Genomic DNA, 11309 nt, shown 5'->3' on the forward strand with positions numbered 1-11309 from the left:
GGACACTTCTCAAAATCCACACACCAAAACGATATGAACAATTCTTCCATGAAATGGTGAGAGAACGAAGAATAGAAACAAACACAATGAGCAAGAACACAAGAGACACAAGATTTATCCCATTGATTGGTCACACCATAAAGGTGCTCTACTTCCTCGTTGAGGCACCCACAAAGAGTCGGGTCTCTTTCAACCCTAATCCTCCCTTCGCCGACCATAAAGGTCAAGCCCACACACTAATCTTTGCTCACACGAGAGGGTAATACAAACTTTTTTTATGGTCTTCCACAAGATTTGGGGACTCACAAGCGACACATATTCATCTAGGAGTTAGAAGCTCCAAAAATAATGAATCCACAAAGAACTCGATGTAGTATCGAAGCTCGAATCAAGAAGAGTAAGAAGGATTTGGAGACGAAGCACAAAAACTGCAGCTCTCAATCTCACTCAAAGATTTCTCTCCAAAGATTTGAAATGGGAGAGGCAAGAGGTGTGTGAGAGAGAGTGGGGAGTGTTTCTCAGGTTAGAAATGGAGTTCAAGACGTGCTCTTTTGTTAAGAAGATAGGTAGGAGTGAGTATATATTGGTGTGGCTCCAAAACTAGTCGTTTGGGACTTTCTGCATGGAGGCCAGTTGAACCAGACCCCGGTTGAACTAGTCTTAGACCCCGGTTGAACCTACCTGAGACCCTGTTTGAACTGATCTCAGACCCCGGTTGAACCTGCCCTAATACCAGTTGAATTGGTTTTGACTAGAGCCCAACCAAGTTCAAAAAAATCTAGTTTGACTAGAGTCAAAAGTCTAAAACCGGTTGAACCGCCCTTGGGCCGGTTCAACCCCACTTGGCCTGTCAGCCGGATAGATAGTCTGCCAGTCAGACTAGCAGACAGATGTCAGAATGGTCTTCTAACCCTGACATGGGTTGAACTGCCCCTAGGGCCGGTCAATCGGTTTTGACTAGAGAGGTTCAGAGAGAAAACCCAAGTTGAACTGTCCTGAAGAAAAAAGTTCAACTCAGTTCAAGTCAAGTTGAACTATCCTGAAGACAAGTTCAACTCAGTTGAAGTCAAGTTGACCTATTCTGAAGGAAAGTTCAACTGCTTTTCAACAGGAAGGTTCTCCGTCTCCCAAACCTCACTCCAGTTAAACTCAGAGAGTGTCCAAAAGATTTTGTTTTTGAAATAGCTTTTGAATTTTAGAGGCTTGAGCTTTGGAAAACACCAACCTTCTTTTTGGATCCCCTTGATAGTACGACGATTCATATACTCAAGTTAAATAAAATATAATTAAGCAAACTCCTTGAGTCATTGGTGTCTCATGTATGATTTCTCCATGGCGTTGCTTCACAAGGATCACAAACATCTTTGTCTCACCTTTTGAAGAAAACACAAATCAAGCCTGTGACTTGAACCATTTCACCATATAGAGTTCAAATCATGGCTTCAAGTCACATTATTGATGCATCAACACAATATAACTTTTAATAGCTAATTAGTTCATTGACTTAGTGCAAGTACTCTCTTCTTCACCTTAGCCATGGTACCTCGATCCACAAGCCATCGCTTGGCCTTCACCTTCGCTTAGTCCCTCGAAGCCCTTTTCTTGCTATCTTCACCATATCAAGCCATTCTTGAGTCACATCATATTGAGCATCCATTGAGAGAACCATTTCTTCAATATTGTGAACCTTGCTTGAATGTCATCTAGATATAAATGATAAGATCAATCAAGCTCTAGTTTGATTCTCATAGAAGCATATATGAACTAATAATAATATGGTCAATCCAATTCACGATTCCTCGTATCTTATTCATTTTGGCTTGACCAATCCTCTTAATCACTTCAATCTCTATTCTGATCATATTTATGCATAGTTATTTCTCGGGTCTTGTCCATATATTCAAACCAATATAGCGACCATATTATTTCCATTTGCATTGTCTCATTTGTTATTTAACATTGCGTTGAACCTTTGTTCACCGATCATTATGCACTATTCAAGTATGTTCATCATATTGAATTTTCTGTACAACACTTAGCAAACTTGTTAGGCCTTTAAATGTGTTGTTATCCAAATCATCAAAACCCACAAAAAGGTATGAATGCACCTTTAGTTTTATTTGCAATTTACAATACCACATTATCTGTTATCTTGACCATGATAATTTTGTATTACAGGGAAATATTATCCTATTGATTCGAGTTACCCAAACAGGAAGGGATACCTTGCACCTTATAAAGGTCAAAGTACCACATTACCAAATGGCAACTGGGAGGCAACTAGTTGGTGTGAAAGGGGTATTCAACTATGTGTGCTCGCCCTTGAGGAAGGTTATAGAGCGATCATTTGGGATGCTCAAGATGAAGTGGAGAATCCTTCTTAGTCTACCTTCATTTTCACTTAGGAAGCAATCGAAGTTAATTATAACATGCATGGTGTTGCATAACTTCACTCGGGACAGTGCAATACACGATCGCGACTTCGACCAGTATATACCAAGCACGAGGCATGTTGATGATGTAGCTGTAGGTGAGAGTAGTAGTAGCCCGTCAAATGAGTTAGACATATGTGCTTTTAGAGATTCAATTGCTAACACGTTAGTGTCGTAGGTAGTTATCTGTACGGGTCAATAAATATGTTGTAATGGACAAAGCATGTGGTAATTTCTAATTTGGTGTTGATTAGTAAGTTTGTCTGCCCTTTCTATTTTTCAGGCAGAATCTACGATTTCATAATCTGGCTATCCAAACACCTAGATTTTAACCACCGGCTTCTTCCCACAGCAGCCGAACCAAACACTCAGATTCTTCTCAGTCAGCTTTTCCCCACAGCCATGTTATCTCCACAGCCAGCTTTTTAGAAAAGCTCGTCAGAAAAAAGCTAAACCCCTATATTTTAAAATCGTTTCAAGGGCTAAAGGTTGTACTCCCTCTAGTGTACTATTAATTGTCGTTTAAAACAGCGACACGGTCTCTAAAATATAACTTTGAACAATGTTTTTTTGTTAAAATACAAATAAACTTTTAATACATTTATACTTTTATAAAAGTACTTGTTAAGACAACTCGATGTATATAAACATTATGTTTCAAAACCACATAATAAAATATTTATTTATAGTCAAACTTTTATAAGTTTGACTCAAACCTCGTCCAAAACGACAACTAATAGGATATCGGTGGGAGTACACACCTTAATAGGGTGTTTGGTTCGAGAAATGAGCTAGTCTATCATCTTCTCACTCCTCACTATTTTTGTTTGGTTTGTGGAATAGAATGAGTTGATCCATCGTCACCACATTCCTCATAGTTAGTTAGTTAGTACTAATATGAGAAATGAGGTTATCCCACCAAATTTGAGGAATAAACCCATGATGCACCATCTCAATTTGGATGTAGTGAATCCTTAAACCAAACACCCCCTAAACGAATGAGAAATTGTTGCTATATGCCTATGGCCCTCACAATTAATGCCTGCCTGAGTTGGTAACTGATACTATAAATGCAGACATTAATTAAAAGGGCCCTTTACTTAAATGATGAGGGAGTGGAAAATGTCATTAGGCAAGAAATGTATGTATCGTGTACAAATCTTTGTGGATATATGGACGGAGAAATTATAGGATATCAGAGCAATTAGCCTACATCTTTCGCGGATTCTGTAGTTTTCCCAGCTAGAGATTAGCAGAGCGGCATGAATAACTCAAACACAGGTGTTGCAGTTTCCGTCATCGAAATTAAAGGATATACATACATATCTCTTTGTTCCTGCAGCAAGCTGCAAAGAGAACGCTTGTTGGTAGAACAAAGTATATGCCCCCATGACACCGAGTCCAAGCAGCAGGCTCGAGCATGAGCTGGAGAAGCCCCCACATCCGCATGGGCTGGATGCCCATTTCATGAGGAGGCTTGTGAGCCGGAGCTGGGAGGAATCCAGGCTGCTATGGCGCCTTGCCTTCCCGGCGCTCCTGACGGAGGTGTTTCAGTTCTCCATCGGTTTCGTCACCACCGCCTTCGTTGGGCACCTCGGAGAGGTGGAGCTCGCGGCTGTCAGCGTCGTGGAGAACATCTTGGATTCCTCTGCCTATGGGGTCCTGGTGCGTCATATATAGTTCCTCTCCGCGCGAGCAGCAAAGCGATGCAATGGGTTTGATGTGTGTGATTGATTTCCTGATTTTGCTGACGGTGGATCTACCGTGCGCTCGCGTGTAGTTTGGCATGGGCAGCGCGCTGGACACGCTGAGCGGGCAGGCCGTCGGCGCCGGGCAGCTGGACAGGCTGGGCACCTACACGCAGCAGTCGTGGATCATCTGCGGCGCCACCGCGCTGGCGCTGGCGCCGGCGTACGCCTTCGCCCCGCGGCTCCTGCACTCGTTCCTCCACCAGCCCGACCACGTGTCGCGCGCCGCCGGGCCGTACGCCCGCTGGGCGATCCCGAGGCTGTTCGCGCACGCCGTGAACATACCGCTCCTCATGTTCTTCCAGGCCCAGAGCAGGATCTGGGCCGTGGCGGCCATCTCCGGCGCGGTCCTCGGCGTGCACGCCGCGCTCACCTACGTCGCCGTCACGAGGCTCGGGTACGGCATGCCCGGGGCCGCCGTCGCCGGGGACATCTCCCACTGGCTCGTCGTCGCCGCGCAGTTCGCCTACATGACCGGCGGCCGCTTCCCCGACGCGTGGAAGGGCTTCACCGTGCGTGCGTTCGACAACCTCGGCGCCTTCGTCAAGCTGTCGCTCGGGTCCGCCGTCATGATCTGGTTTGTTAGTGCTTCCCATCGATCGATCCACCGTTGCCGGCCGGCTTATTAGCTGCATTTCCAGAATTTATTTTATTTTTATGGATTGCTCTCCCTCCGTTCCGTCAAAAAAAAAGAGAAACGATTTAGGATTTTTATGATCTATACTCAGTAAAAAAATATTCCATTTTCATAAAAGAAATGTTTTGTGTAAATATGGTCTTGTTTTAAAGAATTTATTGTAACGAGTTTATTGACGGAATTAGAAATTATTTCTTTGAAACATAAATCGAAAATTAATTATATTGCTTGATTTAACAATCATAGGTTTTTTGTTTTTTGAAAGACGATGACATCGACTCACCTACAAATTTTCAAGCAATTCCACCCAGTAATCTTCTCGATTATGGGCCAAGCGTGCTAGCGTAGTGGTCCTCCGTATGGGTTGTGATGTGCTAGACCTAGACTCATCGGCGCATATGACGCCCCTGATGAATAGGAGTGTCCGATGTGTAAATGATGATGGGCATGGGCTGGCACGATACAAGTTTATGTTTCGGCAGACACAACAGTATAGAACACGGCCCAGCATGCACCACGTGATGTGCCAAGCCTCGGTAAAGGTGGATTTTACTTTCTTGGGCCTGAGCTGTGCCGTGCTCGGTTGGAAATGTGTGTGTGTGGGGGGGGGGGTTGGTCAAGTTATGCAGCTATGGTCAACTGTTTTTATGATGAATAAAACATTATATACACAGCTTGGAGTTTTGGTACTACACCACGCTTCTCGTCCTCGTGGGTCTCCTCAAACATGGCAAACTCCAAATCGACATCATGTCAGTCTGGTGAGTGAGTGTTTGTAACTACACATCATACAGAGTTTGTCTGTTGGAGACACACCAACACCCGTCGTCTTTCTTCTGACAAGAACAAAACAAAAATACCGCAGCCTCAACTTCGAGTTCTTGACTGTAATGGTTGCGCTGGGCTTCAGCACAGCAATCGGGTATGCGAGAAACACACCCAGTTGAGATTATTAAGTTCACATATTTTGTTGCCATGCTACATTAGTTATTCTCTCCGGTGCAGGATTAGAGTGTCCAACGAGCTGGGTGCAAACAGGCCCAAGGAGGCAAAGTTTGCAGTGCTTGTGGCAGTATCGACATCCATGTTCATGGGAGCAGTCTTTATGTGCGTCGTCCTCATCTGGAGGACGAGCCTGCCAAAGCTCTTCAGCGACAGCGAGGAGGTGAAACGTGGAGCTTCCAAGCTGGGGCATCTCCTCGCTCTCACCGTATGCGTCAGCAGCATCTGGCCTGTGCTATCAGGTAGGCAGTTTTTTGCTCTGGAGTCTGGACTCTGGACTACACACGCGCGGCTCCCTGCAAATTCATGTGCGCAAGATTCCTGTCTGTTTTCTTTCAGGCGTGGCCGTAGGAGCTGGGTGGCAAGTGCGTGTGGCGTTCATAAACGTCGGTTGCTACTACCTAGTGGGCATTCCGATGGGTATCCTGCTTGGGTTCAAGCTAAAACACGGCACAATGGTAAACTGAAATCAAGTTAAAAAAGGAAGATTTGCTGTTTATTCAGTATTAACCACAATATGATGTTTGATCAGCTGAAGCAGTGTTCATATTCATTTATTTGTGGAAATGTTCAACTTTGCAGGGCATATGGATGGGCATGTTGACAGGCACGTTTCTCCAAATGTCAATACTTCTCGCCACTATCTTCACAACAAAGTGGGATAAACAGGTATGTACCACATCTACTTCTTCCTGCAATGCGTTTCCGCAAATATTCGTACAAAGATTCGTAGCTGGTGAAACTGGGTGACTATTGCAGGCCGCACTGGCAGAAGTGAGAATGGCGGAGTGGGGAGGAAAGAACGAGAACCTAACACTGACGGAAACAACACATACAGATGATCTGATGGCTCCTGTGCAAGAGAAAATGTTGGCGAATGACAGCCAGAAGAATGTAGAATTAGTGCGCATAGATTGATCACAGAGTATATTCATTTCAGCTCGAGACAGTATTTCATTGTTTACTAGGATGATAGTATGAATCTATTTTTTTTATAAATAATCTCTCCGTTCCAAACTAGCTAGTAGTCGTTTTAGTTCTAGATTTTTTTTGTCTATATTCATATGGGCGATAACGAATTTAGACACATATAGAACATGAATCCAATAAAATGGTAAAACGGATTTTAATTTGGTACGGAGAGAGTATATTCTTATTAAAAAATTCCATATATCAAGTTTCGACTACCAGTCTAAAAGAATCTCTAAACTAACACTTGGTTGCATTATTTTCAGCTGTTCCTTACCTTCCAATAAGATTTAGGTTTATTTTCTCCATGTATACGTTGAGTTTTAATAAGACTTGTATTTTCTTTCTCTCATACCGTAATTCCTATTAGTTCAATTAACCCCACTTTAATTTAGTTGATATAATAGTTAGTAATATACCATTGTTAGTTATTGATATTGATTTTGTATTGCTTTTCTGAGGATAAATATAATAATATGCAATATTCCAAGGTGGAAGGTACAACTATATTTATCCTTCGTATCTAAAATGGCGAAGCTAAAGTGAAATTGAGGAGGATGCAATTGCCTTGTGGATGTATAGACATCATCTGATAGGTGCATATAAGGTGAAAATTTGTCTATTCTAATTAGTTTTGCTTTTTAGAGGGTGCATCTGCACCACCTAAAATGATTATAAGCTTCACCCCTGCATATCTATAATACCCCGTTTAGATGTAGATATTCGAGCAAAAATTGGAACCAACTTTCCAGAATTGTATTGTTTGTGTCACACTCGAATTTAATAGCAAACCCGGGCGCGAATCAAATGTGTGATAGGATCAAGTCTCACACATATGATGACTCATGGTACAGAAACGAATGTCACATCTTTACTATATAATGGAGTTCTATACAACGATCCAGCAACCATAGTTGACTAGGAGACTGAAAGGGAAATGGCCTCAACATTTCCTATAATCGATTTTGGTGTTTGACAACCATCACAAACCTTATGGACTAACTAGTTTGCCCAGTTGATCATTTGTCAGGTGGATAAGTTCATCTACAATTACTCTAAGTCAACTGTCCGGTATACCGTAGATTATTTCGGACAAGAGAAGTTTTTTTTGGAAAAACACCTATGCTCGGACCGTCCGGGCCCTTGCGGCGGACCGTTCGCGACACCAGGGTGAGCCTCGGACAGGAACACTGCAAAAACATAGGTTAACACTACAGACTGTCCGTTGTGCACGGCTGGACCATCCGTGACTGCTTTATCTGACATCTAACGACGCATTAAATGCTCTATAGCCGTTACTGCTGACCGTTGCGATTTCAGTCGTTGATGTGCAGGGGCGGACCGTTCGGACCAGGGGGCGCAGACCGTTCGCGTTCGGTAGAATTGGAGCAACGACTAGGAAGTGGTTGGAGGCTATAAATACAACCGCAACCACCTCCATTCACTTCATCCAAGCACTCCACTCATACACATTCAATACAAGAGCTAGCAATCCATTTCAAGACACACTCAAAGCTTCCAATCCCTCTAAGTCCCGCAATTAAGACAAGTGATCATTAGTGCTTAGTGACTTGAGAGAGTGTGATCCGTGTGTTATTTGTCGCTCTTGTTGCTTGGCTTTCGCAATCGTGTTTTCTTCATCTCTTTCTCAACATTTTAAGTGAATTGTAAAGCAAGCAAAAGACACTTAATTGTGTGGTGATCCTTACGGGGTCTTAGTGACCCGTGTGATTAAGAAGAAGCACTCGACCAGTCTAAATGACCGATTGAGAGAGGGAAATGGTTGGAATAGACCCGACCTTTGTGGCCTCTTCAACGGGGTCTAGGTTCTTTGGAACCGAACCTCGGTAAACAAATCGTCGTGTCCATTTGTGTTGATCTCCATTCGATTTGTTTATCTGCTCTCCTCTCTCTAAAAAGTTCCCTGCACATATTGATTTGAGTTGGCTCACAAAGTGAAAGTCGCCTAGAGGGGGGGTGAATAGGGCGAAACTGAAATTTACAAAGTTAATCACAACTACAAGCCGGGTTAGCGTTAGAAATAGAAACGAGTCCGAGAGAGAGGGCGTAAAACAAGTCGCAAGCGAATAAAGAGTGTGATACGCGGATTTGTTTTACAGAGGTTCGGTTCTTGCAAACCTACTCCCCGTTGAAGTGGTCACAAAGACCGGGTCTCTTTCAACCTTTTCCCTCTCTCAAACGGTCCCTCGGACCGAGTGAGCTTTTCTTTTCAATCACTTGGAACACAAAGTTCCCACAAGGATCACCACACGATTGGTGTCTCTTGCCTCAATTACAAGTGAATTTGATCTCAAGAAAGAATGAGAAAGAAAGCAATCCAAGCGCAAGAGCTCAAAAGAACACAACAAATCACTCTCACTTAACCCTAGTGCTTTTGTGGAATTGGGAGAGGATTTGATCACTTGGGTGTGTATTGTATTGAATGCCTAGCTCTTGTAAGTGGTTGGAAGGTGGAAAACTTGGATGACTTGAATGTGGGGTGGTTGGGGGTATTTTTAACCCCAACCACCAAACTAGCCGTTTGGTGGAGGCTGCTGTCGCATGGCGCACCGGACAGTCCGGTGTGCCACCGGACACTGTCCGGTGCGCCAGCCACGTCACCAGGCCGTTGGGTTCCGACCGTTTGAGCTCTGACGTGTGGGCCCGCCTGGCTGTCCGGTGGTGCACCGGACAAGTCCTGTAGATTGTCCGGTGTGCCACCCGCGCGTGCTCTGCTCCTCTGCGCGCGCTGGCGCGCATTAAATGTGTTGCAGTCGACCGTTGCGCGTGAAGTAGCCGTTGCTCCGCTAGCTCACCGGACAGTCCGGTGTACACCGAACATGTCCGGTGAATTATAGCGTAGCGGAAATCCGAAGCTGGCGAGTTCAGAGTCGCTCTCCCCTGGGGCACCGGACACTGTCCGGTGGTGCACCGGACAGTCCGGTGAATTATAGCGAAGCGCCTCTGAGAATTCCCGAAGTTGCGAAGTTTAGCTTGGAGTCCCCTGGTGCATCGGACACTGTCCGGTGGTGCACCGGACACTGTCCGGTGGCACATCGGACAGTCCAGTGCGCCAGACCAGGGCACACTTCGGTTATCCCTTGCTCTTTTTGTTGAACTCTTATCTTGGTCTTTTTATTGGCTTAGTGTGAACCTTTGGCACCTGAATAACTTATAGACTAGAGCAAACTAGTTAGTCAAATTATTTGTGTTGGGCAATTCAACCACCCAAAATCATTTAGGAAATAGGTGTAAGCCTAATTCCCTTTCAATCTCCCCCTTTTTGGTGATTGATGCCAACACAAACTAAAGCAAATATAGAAGTGCATAATTGAACTAGTTTGCATAATGTAAGTGTAAAAGATTACTTAGAATTGAGCCAATATAAATGCTTATAAGATACGCATGGATTGTTTCTTTAATTTTAACATTTTGGACCACACTTGCACCACTTGTTTTGTTTTTGCAAATTCTTTTGTAAATTCTTTTCAAAGTCCTTTTGCAAATAGTCAAAGGTAAATGAATAAGATTTTGCGAAGCATTTTCAATATTTGAAATTTTCTCCCCTTGTTTCAAATGCTTTTCCTTTGACTAAACAAAACTCCCCCTAAATGAAATCCTCCTCTTAGTGTTCAAGAGGGTTTTAAGATATCGATTTTGAAAATACTACTTTCTCCCCTTTTGAACACAGTAAGATACCAATTTGAAATTAATCAATTGAAAATCATTAGTTTTTAAAACGAGGTGGTGGTGCGGTCCTTTTGCTTTGGGCTCGTGCTCTCTCCCCCTTTGGCATAAATCGCCAAAACCGGAGTCATTAGAGCCCTTTTAACTAGTTTCTCCCCTTTGGCAAATAAAATATGAGTGAAGATTATACCAACATTGGAGAAATGGCTCGGAGCGACGGCGAAGGATGAGTTATGGAGCGGAGTGGAAGCCTTTATCTTCGCCGAAGACTCCAATTCCCTTTCAATACACCTATGACTTGTTTTGAAATTCACTTGAAAACACATTAGTCATAGCACATGAAAGAGATATGATCAAAGGTATAGTTATGAGCTATGTATGCAAGACATCAAAAGAAATTCCTAGAATCAAGAATATTTAGCTCATGCCTAAGTTTGTTAAAAGTTTGTTCATCTAGTGGCTTGGTAAAGATATCGGCTAATTGATCTTTAGTGTTAATATAAGCAATCTCGATATCTCCCTTTTGTTGGTGATCCCTTAGAAAATGATACCGAATGGCTATGTGTTTAGTGCGGCTATGTTCAACGGGATTATCTGCCATGCGGATTGCACTCTCATTATCACATAGAAGAGGAACTTTGGTTAATTTGTAACCATAGTCCCTAAGGGTTTGCCTCATCCAAAGTAGTTGCGCGCAACAATGACCTGCGGCAATATACTCGGCTTCAGCGGTAGAAAGAGCGACGGAATTTTGCTTCTTTGAAGCCCAAGACACCAAGGATCTTCCCAAGAACTGGCAAGTCCCCGATGTGCTCTTTCTATTAATTTTACACC

At 43.5% G+C, this 11309-nt stretch overlaps 1 protein-coding gene across 2 annotated transcripts; it reads left to right on the plus strand.

Annotated features, from left to right (window-relative positions):
* The first annotated feature begins 3555 nt into the window (after positions 1–3555).
* Positions 3556–7140, plus strand: LOC100286164 (uncharacterized). 2 transcript variants are annotated; one of them, XM_020553464.1, is made up of 8 exons: positions 3556–4097; positions 4213–4757; positions 5492–5578; positions 5683–5739; positions 5823–6061; positions 6137–6277; positions 6402–6488; positions 6579–7140. In XM_020553464.1, exons 1-7 carry the CDS (start codon positions 3822–3824, stop codon positions 6482–6484), a joined length of 1428 nt encoding a protein of 475 aa, XP_020409053.1. In that variant the 5' UTR covers positions 3556–3821; the 3' UTR covers positions 6485–6488; positions 6579–7140. The 2 variants fall into 2 exon arrangements, with proteins under 2 accessions (XP_020409053.1, NP_001354159.1); NM_001367230.1 differs by having other exon boundaries at positions 3648–4097; positions 6159–6277; positions 6579–6837.
* Positions 7141–11309: the final 4169 nt, after the last annotated feature.

This window comes from Zea mays, chromosome 1 (assembly GCF_902167145.1).
Source record: "Zea mays cultivar B73 chromosome 1, Zm-B73-REFERENCE-NAM-5.0, whole genome shotgun sequence".
Classification (NCBI taxonomy): domain Eukaryota; kingdom Viridiplantae; phylum Streptophyta; class Magnoliopsida; order Poales; family Poaceae; genus Zea; species Zea mays.

What these genes read in the sequence shown, in the direction of transcription:
- LOC100286164 (NM_001367230.1), top strand. Translation starts at nt 3,822, where the DNA reads ATGACACCGAGTCCAAGCAGCAGGCTCGAGCATGAGCTGGAGAAGCCC. An exon ending in CCTCTGCCTATGGGGTCCTG is followed by an intron (nt 4,098 to 4,212) that starts GTGCGTCATATA and finishes GCTCGCGTGTAG; the next exon opens with TTTGGCATGGGCAGCGCGCT. An exon ending in GGCTTCAGCACAGCAATCGG is followed by an intron (nt 5,740 to 5,822) that starts GTATGCGAGAAA and finishes TCTCCGGTGCAG; the next exon opens with GATTAGAGTGTCCAACGAGC.